At 39.6% G+C, this 20,896-nt stretch overlaps 3 protein-coding genes across 4 annotated transcripts in view; 2 read left to right on the top strand and 1 right to left on the bottom strand.

Annotated features, from left to right (window-relative positions):
* The first annotated feature begins 122 nt into the window (after positions 1-122).
* On the top strand, positions 123-3,802 carry LOC147152619 (L-rhamnose-binding lectin SML-like). Its single transcript, XM_086049553.1, has 9 exons — positions 123-253; positions 778-810; positions 893-961; positions 1,124-1,259; positions 1,981-2,090; positions 2,152-2,196; positions 2,298-2,430; positions 3,273-3,376; positions 3,617-3,802. The coding sequence occupies exons 1-9, from the start codon at positions 220-222 to the stop codon at positions 3,634-3,636; spliced, it is 684 nt and encodes a 227-aa protein (XP_085905679.1). The 5' UTR covers positions 123-219; the 3' UTR covers positions 3,637-3,802.
* A 553-nt stretch (positions 3,803-4,355) lies between these two features.
* On the bottom strand, positions 4,356-11,217 carry lrrc47 (leucine rich repeat containing 47). The gene is made up of 7 exons (XM_086049497.1): positions 10,589-11,217; positions 9,181-9,624; positions 8,349-8,465; positions 8,146-8,261; positions 6,418-6,520; positions 6,192-6,281; positions 4,356-5,043 (listed from the first exon to the last, which is right to left on the bottom strand). Exons 1-7 carry the CDS (start codon positions 11,156-11,158, stop codon positions 4,822-4,824), a joined length of 1,662 nt encoding a protein of 553 aa, XP_085905623.1. The 5' UTR covers positions 11,159-11,217; the 3' UTR covers positions 4,356-4,821.
* Positions 11,218-11,474: 257 nt separating this feature from the next.
* cep104 (centrosomal protein 104) overlaps positions 11,475-20,896 on the top strand; it is a 35,242-nt gene continuing 25,820 nt past the window's right edge. For both annotated transcript variants that reach the window (XM_086049474.1, XM_086049483.1), the window contains exons 1-5: positions 11,475-11,592; positions 13,262-13,388; positions 19,026-19,199; positions 19,836-19,974; positions 20,130-20,192. In XM_086049474.1, coding sequence (XP_085905600.1) covers positions 13,276-13,388; positions 19,026-19,199; positions 19,836-19,974; positions 20,130-20,192 — 489 coding nt within the window. In that variant the 5' untranslated portion in view covers positions 11,475-11,592; positions 13,262-13,275. The remainder of the gene's footprint in view (positions 11,593-13,261; positions 13,389-19,025; positions 19,200-19,835; positions 19,975-20,129; positions 20,193-20,896) is intronic.

Below are 20,896 nucleotides of genomic sequence, written 5' to 3'. Positions count from 1 at the left end.
AGTAACTGTATGTATCCATTTACCCGTCAGCTGCACGCGCACAATTTTTTTCAGGCCACGAAAAGTCCCAAACTTTGTTCAAAACATTTAACAAGGCGGAAAAGGTGAGGGGGCGCGGCTATTGATTACCACATTGGATGGAAGCCTTGCAGTCAATATAAAAACGAGTGGTCCTCCTCCGAACGTTGTCAATGTTATAGACTGGATCGCGCAGAAAACATGTCGTCCTGCTTAAAACTTTGCTCAGCACTGTGTGAGTATTCACTTTTCAGATATTCATTCGAGTTCAGGAGGAGATTTTAAAAAAAAAAAAAAAAAAAAAGGTTGCTAATCGCTAGCAAATGTGGATGATTTAGGTTGCTTGCTATTTGCTACCTTTTTAGCATAAAAATAACAATGAAATTGTGTTGTTTGAGCAATGTATACCTTTTTCTTCACAAATGGCATGGTTTGTAATAACTCACTTCCACGCCAGACGTCTCACCACAACTGCCAACCCTCAGTAAAAGGCATATTTGACATCTTAGCATGCAGTCTCTGACAATGAGTGTTACGATAAACACTGTTTTGAGTGAACGAAATAAACAAACAATCCAGGTAGTGAAATCTTAAAAAAAAAAAAAAAAAAAAAAAAAAACTTTTTTTTTTTTTTTTCTTAGGCACAGGCATAACAGCCACGCACACAATGTTCGTGGCAGTCTCGTCGGATATTTATAAACCCCACCTGCACAACACAAATAAGACTCTGTCAGTGTAATTTATTTTTGATTTTTGCAGTGCTGCCAGCAATGTATTTGCTTCTGACATCAGGTGACTATCGAATTTAATGCCCAACACAGTAGCCTACGTTTCCTGGACAACGTGTTTATGCATTGACATTTTTTTCCTGCAGTTGTTTATTGTGAAGAGCAAGTAACCACCTGTGATTTGCATCCTCTGAACGTCCATCGCCTACAGTGTGGTAAGACTGCGGCCTTAAAGGGTGCATTTCAATTGTAAGACCTTCACAATGAATCAAAGCTGAAAAGTCAGGTCAACCCAGAGCTTTGACCCATATGGACATAATTTGCAATGGGTGCCATTCGAGTACAGTTTCATGTTGCTTGCTGTCCCTCCCTCACAGGTCATGGGGTGATCAATGTTCAACAGGCTTTGTACGGTCGCAAAAGCTCACTGGTGTGCGCCGAGGGCAAATCTCAACAGGAACTAGCTAACGTAGGGTGTGCTCAGCCAGATACCCTGGAAAAAATTAAGACAAGGTACACAATGGGCTTATTTAGAGTGTTACAGTTAACATTTGTTTTGGTCTAAATGTGGATACATTTAACAGTATCACCTTGAAAATGTGTCGCTAATACACCAGACTTGCATGATGATCCCAAATGCGTCTGATCATACACTGTATTTTACTAGAAATGAATTGGCAGCAAGTTTGAATCCGTTATGGTGGAACTAGTGCTTTTAGTTTGTAAGACTGAAAAACAGTTCTTGGAGAACTGTATACAAAACTCAAGACCAACCTAAACTACTGTATACAGTAGCTACAATACAGAAGGTTTGTTAAATGGTTGGAATGTCTGCCTCACTGTTGCTAGATTCAGCCTTCTGAATCTCTTAATGACATTCAGTGTGTAATTTGCACATTTTCTCCATATTTCGGCTTCTTCCTAAATGCCCAAACTGTCTAGTTAGTTGTCAATCAGTGTAAATGAATTGTTTGCCAGGTCAGCTTGGGATATACCCCAGCTCGCCTGTGGCCCGAATGATGCACTATAACAAATGGATGGAAATGATGCATTTTAAGTTTAAAATAATGTTTACAACATGACATGTAGACCATCAGAAGAATGGTCTCAAATACTTATGTGGTAATGGTTTATGAAAATTGAGCATGCAAGATGGCGTTTGTGCTAGAGTTTCTAGTAAGTGACCTTTCTAAAGGAGCGCTGACTGTTTTCTTCGAACGCAATTTGTCTACAGTTGCAATGGAAAGACATTGTGTGAAGTGACCGTCGATGATTTCCGCACCCCTGATCCTTGTGCTGACACCTTCAAATATTTGCAAACCAACTTCAGCTGCATGCCTGCAAGTATGTCACTTGTGTGCCATAGAGTGCATTTCATACCTAATCATTTTCATTTACTCCACAGTGACTAGTGTGGTGTGTGAAGAATCAGAGGCGCATTTGCATTGTGGTGAGACTGAATTTTTCATTTAAAAAAAAAAAAAGAACTCCCATGAGCATTCTTGGTATCTTTTGCCTCATCATATTTTAGCTACCTTTCATCTTTGACAGGTCCAGATCGTGTTATTTTCATCTATGGTGCCGACTACGGACGCAGAGACCAGACAATATGCACTAAATATAAGTCTCCGCAAGAGACACAAAATACCCGATGTCTGCACCCAACTGACATTGTCACCAAGAGGTATGGTCGTACACTTGGAAAGAAATGGCAGCTTGTTGTCGTCCCAATGGATTGGGGTTTTGTAGTGGACATCTGCTTCACAGGCAAGGGTCTGAATCTCTTATTTGCTGGGCACTCAAGCTTGAAGACTAAATTGTCAAAGTGTGAATGGTTGTTCCCTGTAATTGATTGGTGACAAATTCAAGCTATAACACACCTTGCTCATTCAGTCAGACGGGGTATGTCTGCTTTGCCCACTAGATTATGGAAAAGGATGATGAAATGACTTCACTGTGTAGCAATTGGCACTTTCTAACACTCACCTGCAGGAGTGGAGTAAAATATTGGTCATGCATATTATAGGTTTTATTTTTTGCAACCTAATGTCCCTACAAGTGTTTTTAAGCTGTGTGCCGTGGGAAATTATCTAATGAGTGTGCCTATTCGGTATAGCACCTGGCAGCGTAATGTCTTTACTACATTGTAGTACTCTTCCATACCAGCAGGCGGCAGCAGGTAGCCAATTGTCTTTGTTTAGAGACAAGTGAATTAGTAACGCATGTTTATCCAAACAGCCCCATGTTTCACACAAAGTATCAATATGAAACATAAAATCCTTTTTAGTTTAATTCCTATTAAAGACGTTATATCGTCATCAATGTTAAATGTTTAAAAATATAACACTTGTTAAAATAAGCTTTTTGCTTTTCACAATTTTAGCAGCTGGTGTGCCGCGGGATTTTTTTTAATTTTTTTTCAATGAAATGTGCCTTGACTCAAAGTTTGAAAAGCACTGCCCTACAGTACTGGTTTTGAACTGAATTTAATTATTTGAAGCACAATAAGTGTCCATTCCTTCATAGGTGCAATGGTAAACACAGCTGTAAGATTACAGCCAGCAGTGATGTATTTGGAGACCCCTGTGCAGGCACCTACAAGTACTTGGAAGTTGGTTACACCTGTCAGTGTAAGTAGTTGGTATCTTATGTAGAAAGCACATTTCTGGTGTCAACACGGCTTAGCCTGTTAAAGAAAATTTTTTTTTTTTTAAAAAAGGTTAACCTGTTCAATACATCCAATATCACAGGACGCTTTTGAAAGTTTGCAATTTGCAAAATCATGTTAAATGGAGTGTATATATCTATCAAAGGACCATGTTTCTTTATGCACTGACCCATTGCCTTTTTTTTTTTTTTTTTTTCCCCAGATCCTGGCAAACGTCCCTAAAATGCTCTGTAAATTTATCATTACTCACAGCTGTTTGAGTCCATTGTGCAACTGTACACTTGCTGTCATTTCAATACTCTTGAATGATGCAGGTTATGTCAGTGCCAGTCAAACATCACTGTATTCATTTTTTTTTTCTTTGCCTCAATAAAAATATTGGATGCAAGGCTTTTCAAGAGACTAATTCATTACCAAATCGCCACAATTAAGCAACACCCACTTTGATGCTTCTTTAACCCTTTTGACTTGAAATTTTGCATGTTTCACAATTCACAGCGCTTCACTTCTTTCCTCCCACAGTATTACAGCAATATTCCAAAATAAATACCTTTGACAGCTTTTTACGGATTTAGTTTTTATTAAATCAGTCTGCAGCCTCTTCCACAAAGCTCAAAATTAAGATATGCATCCTTTTATAAACTGATCGTTGACATTTCTACTGCATAACTGGAATCTGTATGGTACAATCAGTTGTTTTGTAAACTCACGCACTTGATGTACACGCATGTTGGCCTAAATCTAGCATGAGGTCAGGTTGTCTTTAGGCACATCTGGGGAGGGTACAAAAAAATTTGAGTGAGCTCTCTCCTGAAAATGGAACCATAGGAATCCCCCCAAAGAGCTTTTGACTTTTTCACTGCTAGGGATTTTAATTCCAGTTCATCACTATTACATTTAGACTCTTGGCATTTTATGAAGAACTGCTCATGGGTCAGGAATGTTACCAAAATATACATGTTCATGTATTACAATTCATCTTTGAATCATGTGAGGAAAAATTACAATAACCTATCATGTTTCAATTTGCAGCCTTTGAAATTTGGAACAATCTTTATTCATAGATTTGCTGCTGTAGTGCAGTGCTTTTTTTTTTTTTTGTGAAGAGCTGTCAACCAAGTGCAGTTATGTCACCATGACTGCAGAAATGCAATTCAATGCTGTTACATGTACCAGAGTCTGACTGGAAAGGGGTTAAGTGTTGCATGATATTCTAGCAAAACTGAGAATCTTTATCTTCACTCGTACACTGACTTTAAAATGAGTTACAGTAAATGTTTGTGTCTAGAATGGGTTTTAAGTGTATGAGGATGCCAGTCTTAAACTATAGAATTTTTGGGGAGGTGTTGCCCAGTTTCTGCTGCTTTTTTTGGAGCTCAACCCCCATGGAAAAACGGGTTTGCAATTCTACCAAATGACTCTCAAGTTGGGGATGTCTCTGGAGAGGTCTGTCTTGGATGGGTAGACCACCTTCAGGTTCCCATCCTGGTCGACAGTTCGGACCTGCTGGACGATCAATTCACTGCAGGCGTCCGTGCTGGCTGTCTGGGCTGGTGGCGCGTCCCCTTCTCCGTCAGAACCCGCTTCCTCTCGATGCTCAACCGTGAACTTGTTCAACTCCGCCATTTTCTGCAAGGAAACAGCAATGGGCAAACAGGTCAGCGTGAGAAGTACTGTTTTTGCCTTTAAAGCGGAAGTCAACCCAAGCATATTTTTTTCAAGAATATGCTCCCAGCAGGCCCACTAGTTGAAACACAGCATTCTGATTTTGCATTTGTGGAATATAAGTTAAGTAGCAAAATGCACTTGTTTTTAGCCATCTCTGGGGGTGGCCATTTTGTCTTCTGTCGACTGAAAATGACATCACAACTGCTTACAACGACCAATCGCAGCTGACCTGTTTTCTGAATCTGAGCCGTGATTGGTCGTTGTGAGCAGTTGTGATGTCATTTTCATTTTCAATCGACGGAAGACAAAATGGCCGCCCCCAGACATGGCTAAAAACTAGCGAATTAACACTTACTTCACAAACGCAATATTTATCAGAATGCCCTGTTTCAACTAGTGGGCTTGCATAAAACATATTCTTGAAAAAAATATGTTTGCGTTGACTTCCGCTTTAAGGGCAAAAATATTTTATTCGCCTAACATGCAGATATGTGTCTCCCACCATGATAAAGTAGGTGTTGCCAGTGATTTAGGTCCATGAAAAAAAAATCCATTCGGGCCTACCCTGCTTCAATGCCACAAATTGAAAACAATTTTGAAAGGCTTGTCAGTCACGGTCCGCTAGAATACTTTTGTTACAGTGCTCCTGTGTACCACCAAATTATAAAAATGATTACAATATTTAGATCACTGACGAGATACACTGTTGTTCTAACCCCCAATACACACACAGGACAACATCTTTTTCCACAAAATGCACAGCAGACAAGATGACCTATAATGTATTCAATGTCAACAGAGCATTTGCAGGAGCACTCGCTTTTCAGTTCATGGGAAAATGCGCAATAAAATTGTCATCTAAGAACGCGTATTGCAGCACTTACACAATAACACTGAGGCCAGATGGCTGCAGCGTGTGTTTTATTAAAAACACATTTTTGGCTTAAAAGCCGCACAAGAAACCTCATCTAAATGAGTCGTCTACAAATCTGAAGCGGAGGTCACAAGCAAAATAAAAACACTAGTACAACTGCTTGAATTACTGCAAAGTATAACATTCTTAAAAGGTTAAATTCATGTAATTTCAGCAACAACAAAAAAAGGCTTACTGCAATCAGAGTATCCATAACATCTTTACAAGTCTGCAGGCTGTTTGCACTTGTCACTTCCAAGAACAACTCTTTGGTCGTCTTCTTGATCTGTTGGGGAGAATCATTAAGGGGTTGTTTAGGGTGTACCCTCCCCACACACGCATTTTCAAATGGTCGAGTGTGAGTACGCCCTTGAAACTTTTGTCAACTCAAATTAGACGATTGTTTTAGAGGAAGCACACACCTTGGTTTTCTCACTGTTTGTGATAGGCGGGAATGAGATCACGTGGCCCTCTGCATCTACAATACAGGGATATAGTGCCTTTCCTTGCAGAAGTTGCAGGTATCTGGAACAAGGTGGTAAGCATGTACAGTATTGCCTTTATTTAAAAAAAAAAAAAAAAAACCTGAAGAATTTGGTGACATGTCAGGCATACTTGAAATTTTGGAGTATAATATAAATTGTAAAAGATGATCACAAATTCTCAAAATCAAACATATCTAAATATACTTACAGTGGATATAAAAAAGCCGATTCACCACTGTTCAAATGCCAAGTTATTGTGATAAAATCTGTAACATGTATAAGTCAATTGAAATATTACAAAGCATTAGAGGAAGTAAAAATAAACGTATACAAAAGTGTACACACCCTCTCAGACCTGGGACCAGTGTTAATTTTGACGAGCCATTTTAATTTTGTTTAAGTGATAATCTCTTGACTAAAATGAATTGAAGTTTGTCATAATTTAGTCATCTGTATTTTTGTTTTAGTCGATGAAAATAAAGACCAATTTTAGTCAACTAAATTCAATTATTAATTTCAATATTTTCCTTTAGCATATGTTTAAACTTTTATACAGAAAAGTATTAACACCTACTAGTTTAACAAGCAAGACACAGATTTAACTCAACTGTGCTTTTATTAAAATTGCTTGGGAAGCTTGCATTGTCAACAGATGCAATGCTAATGGTTTCAAACTGTGGTAAAAATGTGTCACATTCCCTGTAATCAACTGTAATCCTGATTCACAGGTGATGGGCTGTGAGAGCTCTTCCTTATACTTGTTTATCTGATGTTTGATGCCACATATAGAGGACTTTGGTTTAGACTTTGTACGGCTTTTGGAGAGAAATTGAAAGACTAGTTGCTTTGTTATTAAACATGCATAAATATAAAGTAATTGTGTACAGTACAGCATGACAGAAATTTAAGTTTACATGCTCAGTACTCATGTTGTGTGTTACTACTGTAATGCACTTTATTTTGGAGTCCTGCCAGTCGTCTCTCAAACGTCTCCAGTAGGTCCAAAACGCTGACGCTCGCCTCCTAACTGGAGATCGGAAGATGGAGCATATAACACAACAATTCTGGCCTCCCTTCACTGGCTCCCAGTGAATTTTAGGATTCAATTTAATATTCTTCTATTTGTTTTTAAGTCTTTAAACGGCCTCGCCCCGGCATACCTCGACGAGCTCCTCCCCTCCTACGCACCTTCCTGAAGACCAGGTGCTGACACATTTCTATTTTCTGGCTTTTGATCCGATCTGAGACTGACAAATTTTTGGCTGTTTTCCGATGTCTATTGTATATAGTGTTTTGTGTTCATTTATTGATTTCACTTGTTGTATTATGGCTATTTTTGTTGCTGTATGTAAAGTGCTTTGTTACAGCTGTAGCTGTTGTGAAATGCGCTGTATAAATAAAACTGTATTGTATTGTATAGTCCGTTTGTTCCATTTTCTGATTGGTTCTTTTCTCCTACCACTGTATGATTCCTTCTTCTGATTGGATTGGAAAAGTTTTTAAATGATTTCCCTTGGTTACATATGACAAAATCCTGCTATTTGAACAGGAATGAGTAGGCTTTTCATATTCACTGTATTACAACACTTCCTTGCAACTTCAAGTCCCTTAGACTTAAATTCTTTCCCAAACAGATGGAAATTGTGATAAACTTTCAAGACTAACTTGTGAAGACCAGTGACGTTCTGCCTCTTCTTCTGCTTCCTCAGTTCGTCAGCCTCCAGTTGAAGATGTCTTATCAGCTCGACGGCTGTCGTCTCCCTCCGACCCAGCGGCACGATCTGGAATAGGGGTTCACTGAGCTCATCTTGTAAGACTTAGGTGAGTTTTTGCCCATCAGAATTGGACAGAGTTCCATGTTTGCCTACTTTGAGCTGTGTGGGAGGTTTGGCATCATACGCCAGTGGCCCTTTGAGAAGCTGTACATCATGAGTGGCGATGGTCGCGATGGTCCTCTTTCCACATATGTCCTCATGAAGTTTCGTCTGGGGGGGGGGGGGGGGGGGGTAAAACAAAATATGAAAAGACGGTCAAGGCACATAATTGACACACTTTGTTCTATTTTATGAGTGGTTGCGACTGGGTTTGAAAAACACCTTCTATACTGTTTGTCCTCATTAGAGTCATAGGTAATCTTATATATTAGTAATTTTTAATTGTATTATTTTTTATTTTAGTTATTTTATTTTTTTTAATAAATGTTATATAGTATTACTTATGTTTTTAATAATTACTGGTGCGTGGTGCGTTAAATACTCTGTTAATGTGTATCAATTCGAAAAGCCATTCATTGCGAGATGGATATTTTATTGTTTAATACAACATATTAAAATGTGTACAAATCGTGTCCCACGCCCTTTAAGTTGCCCATCCCTGAACTATCCATCCATCCATTATCCATACCGCTCATCCTCACAAGGGTCGCGGGCGTGCTGGAGCCTATCCCAGCTGTCTTCGGGCAGTAGGCGGGGGACACCCTGCATTGGTTGCCAGCCAATCGCAATCCCTGAACTAGAGCGACTCTAATGAGAACATGACATAGAAAATGGATGGATGGATGGATGTGCTCAAACCATTTAATTTTCGGCAGAAACCTGCCTAGACAGAAAACTAATTGGACTTGAACTAATCAAGTGCCCAATTAGGTTGCCGCCTATGCCTGTATTGTATACCATCTCGACTTCTACCCAGTCGACCTACCTGCGCCATCAGGAACCGCTTGAGAGAATTCCCAGGTCTCAGGATCATGCCTCTGACTACACAGCACACCAAGTAAGGCCGTACATCCTTCACCTCCGCGCTCACTCTGACCGTGAGCGCCTCAGGAGCGTCGGAAACATGGAGAACCCTCACCACCATCTTGTTGATTTCTTCCAACTCGTCGCGTTCTTCCTCCTTCTTCTTCTTTTGCTTCCTCTTTCTGTCATTGGCACCCCGCCCCCCATCCACGTCACCTCTCTCATCTCCCTGTTTTCCTTTCCCTCTGAGGTAGTCGAGAATGGACTTTGTCTGGCAGCCGTTGACCATCTTCTCCAGGCGCTTGTCATTCAGCTTGTTGCCTTTGAAGTTGATCTCCTTTAGCTTGGGGCAGTCGCTCAGACTGGACGGGATGTCGGTCAGCTGGTTGTTGGAGAGGTCTAGCACCTGAAACGAGTAGGACCACATCAAGGTCACAGATTGACTTTTGCAATTTGAAATAAAGGAGAAACTTCCCCATGCTGGTAAGAATTGCATTGAATTTATCTCATACTATTTTACAACAAACTCAGTGGCCACACAATACTATTTTTTTTCTAGTAATATTGTGACTACTTTATATCTTTATTCTTCTAACATTGCGTGACCTCTTCTTCGTATTGGATTTTTCTTGTCATATGATTTACTTCTGATAGTGGCAAAACTTTTTTCCTCATAAAATTACAACTTTTTTTTCTTACAAAATTACAACTTTTTTTTCATACTGCACTGACATTTTATTCTCATCAAACAACTTTTTCCTCGTAAAATTATTACTTTTTCCCTTGTTACTCAGACTAGCATTATTACTTTACAGTATTGCCAATGTTACATCAATTACAATATTATCACAACAATGGCTTATTCTCGTAAATGACTACTGTCATGAGATGAGAAATAATTACTGCATATATGAATACAGTAGTAATTTTAAATAGATAATGAATATAATAACATCCTTTTCCTTCTTCCTGTTAGACGAAATGTGATGCACTGATTATAACACAGTGGTAGAAAGGTGAGGATGTACGCACAACTTACTGTATTTTATTTTCGTCTTAACCTCATGCAGGCCACTAACTGTGTGATTCCTGCCTACTATTTGGGCCTGTCAGTATTATGATTACTAGTGCAATACTTTACTAGTAAGGTTTAATTGCGTACTAGTACGCCCATAGTGGCATTGGTCGTTGTTAAAGCGTCATTATATTAGTGCTGATGAGCGTACAAATTCACGGGCTAAGATTAATATCAAGGATATCAAATAACTGCTTTCCATGAATCTCAGCAGCTTTTAACTCTGATGCTCTTCTGTCACAGATCAATGCAACACATTCAGTAATAACCAATCGATAGTATTTCAGTGTTTCACCTTCAGAGCTGTTAATTTGGGAATATCCGTGCCGAGCTCCACGATGGTATTGTCCGAGGCCACCAGGGTGCTGAGCAGATCCAGCCGCTCCGAGTAGAGATCGCTCGGGAAGCCGCTGATGCGGTTCTTGGACATGTTGACGCTGGAAAGCTTGGTGCAGTGGCTCAGTCCGTCCGGAAGAGCTTCCAAGCGATTACAGCTCACGTTCAAAGTGGTTAGCTCCCGTAGCTGCGTGATCCCATCTGGTAAAAGGCCGAGGTTGTTAGCTGACAGGTCCAGAACTTTGAGGGACTTGAGGCTGCTGATGACATCCGGGATACATGCGAGTTTATTCCTGCACAGGATGAGACTCTGGAGGTTTGTCAGATGCTGGATGTCCTCGTGGAGCTCCGTCAAACTGGGGCACTGGCTAACCTCCAGATAATTGAGCAGCGTGAGGGAATAAATGGCGGCTGGAAGTCCCCCGTGAGATGAAATCTTCGTGTTGGCTGTAGGACCTTGCAAAACAAGTTCACGTCTCTTCTCTGCCGCTGCTTTCTCCACTTCTGGCCATGTTTGCGTGTCATCCATGTCGGCGTTTCGGCTGCTGCTGCGAGCTAACGAACCAGGAAATCCATAGCTCCCGTTTAAAGCCTTCGGAATAAAAGAAATACAAATTTAGCCCTAATTTTCGACCTTCTACGAGAACGGGCATGTTATCTTGTTTCAACATTAGTGGGTAAATGTTGTATTATTTGGGTAAATGTCGTATTATTTCCCCCACTCCCACCCCCACCCCCATACTTATTTTATGTACCTTTATTATGAAAGTTGAAGTATCACGCCTTTAGTCAAGCCAAACACCACAGGAAGTTACGAATAGGTTTATTCCGTGTAAAACTACATTGACAACAATGCATTGCGGTGCTACCATGTCATTGCGCATGCCCGCGCAGGTTGTCGCTCGTGGTGATGGGGGGGATGAGACGCTAGTACGAGCTGTCAACATTTCGGTGATGTGCACGGTAAGCGTTATTTGAACGGACCAATTGATGCGTCTTCGGTCTTACAACTGTTTTAAACTTAAAGCAGTCAGACTGGAATACATAAGTTAGTGTAATTGGTTAGAGTTGGCCAAAACAACGTCACAACACAGCTCAGCCATGTTGGTGTATGACCAGTTGGTAAATCCCTCTCTGCGCCCGCCCATCATGTAAGCGTGGAGAAATTGCAGCATTCAACAAGTGTTTCTATTTCGTTACCACGTTCGGTCCCACCATTAAAACTATCTTCTCGTTCAGTATTAGCAATAATTGTATTTTCAGGCAGGAACTCCACCAGTGGTGTGTAATAGTGCGTTGATCTAGTCTTTATACGTACTGTGTAGGTATGTGCCTAATATTCCAGAGATTAATTGATTTACATGACACCAATGGACAAATCTTTTAAGGACGATTCCAGTGATATAACATAAGTATCGTATTTTTTTAACAAAGATTAAGAAAGTTGTGACTGTTTAAAAGCAGTAAAATGCACCAATTTCTGGTCAGCGTCTTAATGCAACTCAATGGAACTCGAGATTTTAGTTTTGACCTTTTTTTGTGGAATTCGAGTTTCAAACCTCCATAACTTTCTTAATCTTTAACCTATAGTTAAAAGACTTTTGTCAGTGGAAAGTTTACTAAACAAATGGAAAACGTAACAACGTTGGCAATTATTTCTAATGAATTAGTTAAGTAATTCCCCTCACTGCAAAACAAGGTAAATGTCAACATAACAAAAAACACAATTACAATAACAAATAACAAAGAATATTTAATAGACATTTTCAACAGAAAAAAAAAATCCAAGTCTCTTTTATTCAATTAATGTAATGTAAAATTGTAAATGTAAAGCAATATGAATACAGCATAAAAGGTAAAGACTTTTTTGCTGTACACCATTTTTATAATTGGTGCGATACATAGGGAAACAAAGTGTCGAGAATGAACAAACACTTGTATATCATATGGAAGAAGGCATTTGTAGTTGAAAAATTTCATGAAATTAGCATAGAAAACAACAGAAAAAACTGAGTCAGAGTAATAGCACAAGAGACCTGGCCAACTGTTAGCCCCTAAAAATGTCTTTAAATTGACCTATTTCCTTCAAATTTGGCAGAAACGTATACAAGTAAAACCATTTGGTTTTGAAGAATGGCCTTAGCGCCCAGAAGCCTTTGAATTGGGTTCGTCAACTATAAATTTGGGAAATGTTGACCGAGTCTTATACCGCATGTTGATCTCTGAAGGAATTTTTCAAATCATGATTCAAACTGGGGCACCTGTTCTACGTTATCGTTAGTGGCTTATAATGGTAAGATGCAAAACGTGAATGCAGTCAAACACAGAAAACAGCGCGAACAAGATGTAAGATTGTTGACTGACCTTTTTTTTTTTTTTTTTTTTTTTAGAGACATTTAGTTGCAGATACACATACAGTACCTATATACTGCTCTCAAGAAATGTATAAAATAGTTTTGTATGAAGAACTCGCGTGAGAGTGCAAGGCCTATTAAATTGGTAGAAAGATGCATCTGTGCATGCCATTTTATTGACCTAAAATGGCAACCCTGAAATATCATCATTAACAATAAATGTTTCATCACCAAACAATGCAGTACGTGTGTTATCTGACTTGTTTTATTTTTTGCAGCCGATGGTGGAGGGATGTCCAGGAAGATAAGATTTATTGTACTCAGTTCTTCCAGTCATGAGGATAACTTCAGTGCTCAGGAGCTCATTGTCCATGCACCCACTGTCAGTGGTTGGAGATCTAGCAGGTAGTACATCAACACAACACTGGTTGTACATCTCGAAATGACTGCTCTCAACACTGGTTACATTTCAGGATTCCTGAATGAAAAAATGCCATTGATCTGCATTATATCTGTATCTTATTTTATCCTGTTCAGACATCCAAGCAGCAGTGTCCTGTCACATCACACATTTGTCAGCCACTTTATTCCTGATTTATTTCTTGGCTCCTGATGATTGTTAATGTGCAAGGAAAACCTCAAGACCTGTTAGTTGTATTAAATAAAGTTGTTCATTGATGCCATGGCGGTAGACCAATGTTTTTTTCAGGGCTGATATCGATACTGATTATTATTTGCCAGGGAGGCCCATAACCGATATCTGGAGCCGATATTGTTTTTCAGCAAAAAGGAAAATATTGCCGTCAAAATCTAAAAAAAAAAAAGAAAAAAAAATTAAAAGTCCTAACATTTTTTTGAAACATCTTTAAGCATGTTTATTTAACACCTTTTCAGATTGACATAATGTTTTTTTTTTTTTAAATAATAATAATTATTATAAATGTTTTCCAATATACATGTGTGTTGTAAAATTATAACACAAAGTTGAGGGAGCTCCCAGGGTCATCAGTAAATAAAGTTCTCCAGTATTTCAAAATGAGGGAAACGTGGTTAAACGTTCACTTTTCTTTGTTTTGATTTCAAACAAAAACAAAAAGTGCAGAGTGTTCCCGGTGTCAGTAGAATCTCTTATAAAGTTAACTACAATTTTAAATAAATAGTTCCTTGAAGTTAACAACATTTTAAACTGATTTGGCCATCAGATTTACAAAAAAAAAGAAAGGCAGATGCCGATATTCGTCAAACACCGAATATCAGAGCCGATCATCGGTCCGGCTGATAATTGGTCTATCCTTAATTTCTATAGTAGTTTTTAGCCACGCTGTTGAATTGTGGAATTATGTAATAGAGAACCTTGTTCTCCTGCTAAATAAAGTTTGTACACTGTGGAACCTTAAATGAGACATATGAATGTTTTTAACTCATTCACTGCCAGACATTTTCAGACCCTCTTTTACCCTAATGTTGGAGAAAATTTGAAAAAAATATAATTAAGTTCCTGGGATTGAATGGCTGGACTGTGTTTCTTTCGGTGACAAATCTGGTCCAGAAGGTCCAGCCGAAAATGCTATTTTGTGCAATTTTCGGATGAAAATTGTGATGGCGAAATTTTTGGCACATCCTTCATAGTTACTACTTTCCCCTAAAATTCAAATATTAGCTGATTTACTCCTTCATAAATTGCTGTGTTTTTCATTTTGAAAACCCTTTAAAGCGGAAGTCAACCCAAACATATTTTTTTCAAGAATATGTTCTCTGCAAGCCCACTAGTTGAAACAGGCCATTCTGATAAATATTGCGTTTGTGGAATAAGTGTTAATCCACTCGTTTTTAGCCATCTCTGCGGCCATTTTGTCTTCTGCCGACTGAAAATGACATCACAACTGCTCACAACGACCAATCACGGCCGACCTGTTTCCTGAATCTGAGCAGTGATTGGTCGTTGTGAGCAGTTGTGATGTCATTTTCAGTCGACAGAAAACAAAATGGCTGCCCCCAGAGATGGCTAAAAACGAGTGCGTTTTGCTGCTTAACTTATATTCCACAAACTCAAAATTAATCAGAATGCCGTGTTTCAACTAGTGGGCCTGCTGGAAACATATTCTTGAAAAAAATATGTTTGGGTTGACTTCCGCTTTAAATATGTAAAAATAATTAGGAGTTTTTGATTGGGTTTTATGGGCCAATTGCATAGACACGTACATTTATTTTAATTTAATTCTTCTGGTGCCATAAGTCTGTGGAATCGTTGTTCGTGGATGCCATGGTGTTTTTATACGACCAACGAGATTTTTCCCCAAAAAGCTATTTTAGAGGCCTTGGCCCCAGAGCGCCAGAATCAAGGCTTTGGGAATACTTTCAGTATGAAAAGTCACCACTAGATGGCAGGAGTGGCCAGATTTTCACAACAGCCAGATCCACCCACACACAATAAATGTGCCCACTTCCTAATATGGAGCGCATGAGTGTGTGTACAGTAGATGCTCTTCGGCGAACTGTGCTCCCGCTCTGCAACAGAGCTTTTTCAATCAATGTGACATAGTCCCATTGTCATCTTTGTTTGAGAGGAAAGGGATGATGTAATGTGCACGCGATCGTGGTGACCGCTGCAAGTGTGGAAAATTTAATAGAATTGTCCAGAAAAATGATCCAGTGTCATTGTACATAGTCAGACAGCAGAGAAGTGACCACCCCTTTTAGAGGAGTCAACGTAAAAAAAAAAAAAAAAAGCATCGAAGTGAAAGTTCTGCTGGAAATGCATCCTTTCACAAAAAGCTCTTTTTCTCAGAATCTTTCTTAGAAACAACTATTTACAAGAAACTTAACAATGTTCAACTGCTGTTTACAAAACAATGGTAAAGGTAGAAACATACTTTTTTTCTGATGAAAGAAGAGGATCAAATCTTTGCTTTGACAGAGCTCAATTTTCTGTAGGCCTTCAAAAATGAGTCAAAATTGTCAAATATGGCTGACACCGTGGAGCGCTTCCCATTTGAGAACATCGTCTGACACTGAATGCGTTTAAGGGATATTTGACTAGTTTTGCAATTTTTAGCAGTAAAAAGTGACTACTTTGTGTATAATGAATTAGATGACTTCATGGCACTTGCTGTCTACTGAAAATAATATTACATGTGTTGAGGGCTCAGGTAACAACCAATCACAGCTCACCTAACATTCACAAGCTGAACTGCGATTGGCTGTTACCTGAAATCTCACAACAGAAAAATCCCGATCATAGTTCGCGTGTACCCTTTTAAAATGCTGCTCCAGATGTCCGTGGGTGCATTGCAGATCAAACAAACAAGCTTTGAATAAGAATAAACAAACAATATATAGATCTTAATGGCTCTGATCGCTAGCTTCAAGGAACAGCTGACCGCTCACAATTTCCTGTGCCACATAGGTTAAAGGTGACCTACTTTATTTTGGGGAGTTTTAATACTTCTTTGTTCATGTGAAGACTGATAGGGTGCATAGGCTGCAGTGTACATTAACACATAGGGCTGGGCGATATGACTGAAAAGTATACTGTATCATGATATAAGTGTTTCACAATGGTCGAAACTAGGGATGTTCCGATCAGGTTTTATGACACCGATCATGCATGAGTGAGATTGGCCGATACCGATTCCGATCACATTGAATATCTTTATATTTTTCCATTTATTTATGGTGACTGCGATTATGCAGTATTATCTGAAAAAACAAACAAACAGCCATATTATTGCCGTAATTTTGACAAAAATCTATATATATTTTCAAAAGCATGAAGAAATACAAAACAGTTGCTGGCACAGTACAACAATTACTCAGTCACAAAGACAACTGAAAACCCTGAATTTACCAGCTCTTAGTAACACAGTTTTTAACGAATCAAAATAATCAGCAGTCTCAAAAGACTTAATCATGCAAAAAGTCAAATAAATAACATGCCACCTATACATTGCATGGTTCAGAATATAATCAAAGCAGAAAAATAGTCATATGCAGGCTTCACCTGAATAAACTATTCAATGAGTTCCCAAATTGAAACTCAGGAACTTTATTGTCTTGACAAACTATCTTGTGCATTTATCAACGAGAAAAAAGTCACTGTTAATCTTTTAATCTCCCTGTGGCTATATAGCCACTTATACTGTGCTGTGTCCGCCTTGACTTTATTCAATGCAGTGAGCCTCGTAAACTCATAGTCTCCCAATTGCTTGTTCTTCAAATGTCAGATTAAGTTGGTTGTGTTGAAACTTTTGGCCACACTCCCCACACGAGGTACCTTTTCATGGCATATACACTATTACAAGACGCAAACTCCACCCGCGCAGCAGACAATGCTATGTTCACACCAACTGCGGTGGTCGGAATATTCGATCAAAGCCTTTTATTGCCGATCAAAACATCGGATCACCCGCAGCTCATGCTTCGCAGCCTTGTGTTGCGTCCCTCCCCTCTGCTCGCAGCGGAGGCGCGGCTGCGTTGGGGAGCCTTTCTGGCGGCGCGTTTCAATTAGTCAATGTAGCTCGCGCGGGCGGGCGCGGTTGCGTTCAGGGCGGCGCGAGTGATGCTTTTGGACGGAGGGACGTCGTCGCGTATTAAACAAATCAACTTTTTTGCCATTTCGTCTCGCGGCAGCCAAACATGAGCTGCGGGTGATCCGATGTTTTGATCGGCAATAAAAGGCTTTGATCGAATATTCCGATCACGTAATTTTTCACGAAAATCGGCCGATCATTATTGGTGCCCGATCGATCGGAGCATTCCTAGTCGATACCGATATATATTTAGTTTTTCTTTTTTTAACTATTGAAAATAATGACCCAAAGAAACGTGAATTTAGGTTATTTTATTTTAACAATACTTAACCGTTAATAAGAGGTCCAGAGTGAAATAAACTGGTCAGTATAAAGATTAATAATCAAATTTTTAACCAATGTATTTAGTAGGGCTGAGAGATATGTCTGAAAAACTGTCACAATCTAAGTATTTATTATCAATGAATATTGATAATTACTGATTTTGTTCAAAACCTATTTAAAAAAAAATAACAGTCAACTGTTTTTGTGTACATCGTTATGTAGCGTAATCTACAATTCCTCCTCCACCAATGCATTGTAAAAGATTATTTGCATTCGGTGCTACCCCAAAGTAGTATTGTTGATACACATACAGTACATTAGCCTTCATTCAATGTTCATACAATGCAGTGCATACAATATCGTTGGCCAGCCGTTTTACGAGTACTTTATCTTTTTAGCGGACTCATACTTGCTTGATTTTAACTTGACTGCGATGTCGAGGCCGGTTCAGACATGGCTAACTGGCGCTAGCATGTCAAAGACAGGGAACTCCTTCACTTGTACACCACATCTCCATCCGGAAGTGTTTAATGGGGTTATCAAGCATAATATCATTTTATTATAAGAGTTGTACTGAGCCGTTTGGTCATTTATTTGAACGAAGTTACACCGCTCGCTTGCACGATGCGAGTATGGAGCACGGCCGCCGGGCCCGCACGCATGCTCCGTTGAGTTAGTTGCTGCTTCTTTGTTGGTTTAGCGGCTTCTTCTTCATTGGTTTAACTTCTTCGTGTTTGGAGGCGGATGCGCGCACCATGCCGTGATCGCGTTTGTTTCTAATTTTTTTCTATCGAACCTTTTATCGAGGGCATTTTCCATTGATATTGATCACGTGTTAATCACGATATACATATTGATTATTGAATTATCGGTCCAGCCCTACTAACACAAAATATATAATAAGTAATAACACGCCCACACCTAAAAAATGCTTGAGATGACCCCTGCTTTAGATGATCACTGAGCCAAAGTTTGGTGGGATTTGCTGATGTCTCTCTTGGCGTCACATATTTCAATGGCTCCACTGGCAATTTTTTCGATGTTTGAATTTTTTTTGTATTGTATGTCTGAATATATTGTTATTTATTCTTAAATTTGGAATCTTGTGACTGCTGTTTGCCCACTGGAATGATAGGACAGTTTGAGTTGATTTGACTCACAGGTCAAACGTTATGCAATCGTTCCACAGGTTGTGTAGCTACCCTCAGCACATCACCCTGCAGCTGGTGGAAAGAAGCCGGGTGAAGAAGCTGCAGCTGCTGGCCCACCATTACCTGATCCCGTCTAAGGTGGAGTTCCACATAGGAGACAGTCTTCCTGATCCGAGCACATCAGTGTTCATTGGCCAGCTTCACAGGCTTGGGTGAGACTGCTGAAGATATTTTTAAATTCTTCATTTTAGTATACTATTAAGGAAATATACAGTATATATTTATTTTATGCGCTGTGTCAAAAGAAGGCATGACTGGTCAAATAAAGAGTTGTAGGATCATTGATTCGGTAATGTGATTACAGGACGTTCAACAGAAACACGGGTCGCAATATCCATCCATCCATCATCGATACCGCTTCTCCTCACAAGGGTCGCGGGGCGTGCTGGAGCCTATCCCAGGTGTCTTCGGGCAGTAGGCGGGGGACACCCTGAATTGGTTGCCAGCCAATCGCAGGGCACACAGAGACAAACATCCGCACTCACAATCACACCTAGGGGCAATTTAGATAGTCCAATCAATTTACCGTGCATGTTTTTGGAATGTGGGAGGAAACCGGAGTACCCGGAGAAAACCCACGCAGGCACGGGGGGAACATGCAAACTCCACACAGGGAGGCCGGGGCCGGGATCGAACCCACGACCTCTGTACTGTGAGGCGGACGTGCTAACCAGTCGACCACCGTGCCGCCCGGGTTGCAATATTCATTTCAAAGTTGTCTATAACCTTGTTTCACATCACAAAATCAATGACACAATAGCAATACAACTCTGACGCCCTCTCAACAGCTACGTGTCTCTGTCGGACAACGAGAAGACCGGCTTCAGAGCTCGGGAGCTGAAGACAGTCCATGTAGATGCCGTCGGAACATACCTGAGGATAACATTCCACAGGAATCATGCTAACCGTCACAATCGCTACAATCAGGTAGATGGTCAGTTTGCAGAGTTGAAGTTATGTCCGCCGTTGGTATTGTAGCACCATTTCTACGACCATTACTGAAACTGACTGAAATTGGTTGAAAGGATACATCACCTCACCTTCCGTAAATACACCTCACAGACATTTATTTGTGATTTCAGGTTGCTTTGGTGGCGATTAATGTGCTGGGTGATCCCCTGGATGAGAGTGCTTTTTACACCATTGTAAGTAGCAATTTATATTTGTGCAGCAGTGGGTGGCACTGTTGTGCTGTAGCTTAATTTGGAGACATTTCCCTGACAGCATCCATTTTAACGAAGGAAATTGGAACATGAAACAAAACCCATAAAAAAAACATAAAACACAGGGATCCTGATGTGCCTTAAAAGGTCTTAAAAGGCATTGAATCCATGAATCAATAAACAAAGCCTTCAAAAGTCTCCAAAAGACACATTGCAAGTGGATTTTATGATCGTAAATAATGTCACACCTTTCAAACAAATAAACGTTTTTCAAAAATAAATTTATAGAATGACTTTCATAGAATCATCACTCAATCACCACAGCAGAACCAACAAAAAAGCCCCTCAAGTATGTACTGTTGCAACTTCAGACAACACGGGACATTGTGAAGTTGGCCTTAAATTTAATTTCAAATGGAAATCACAAAGTCTTAAATGTAACTTGCCTAAAGTTGTAGGAACCCTATAACATCATTGTGAGGTTTGTTTATTTCTGTATTTATTTTTTTGTGTTGTTCTTCTACTCCCATTAATTGAAGACTAAATTGTCCATTGTTGTTGGTGTGAATGATTGCTTGTCCATATATCTGCCCTAGTCCAGGGTGTGCCCGGCTTTCATGCAGTCATCCACACGCTTACACACAGGATTTGAGGAAAAACTGTATGGAAAATGGATGGAACATGTT

The sequence above is a fragment of the Filicampus tigris genome, chromosome 1 (genome assembly GCF_054856515.1).
Source record: "Filicampus tigris isolate MCC_2025a chromosome 1, RoL_Ftig_1.0, whole genome shotgun sequence".
In the NCBI taxonomy this organism is placed as follows: Eukaryota; Metazoa; Chordata; class Actinopteri; order Syngnathiformes; family Syngnathidae; genus Filicampus; species Filicampus tigris.
This window is presented reverse-complemented; position numbering and strand designations above follow the sequence as displayed.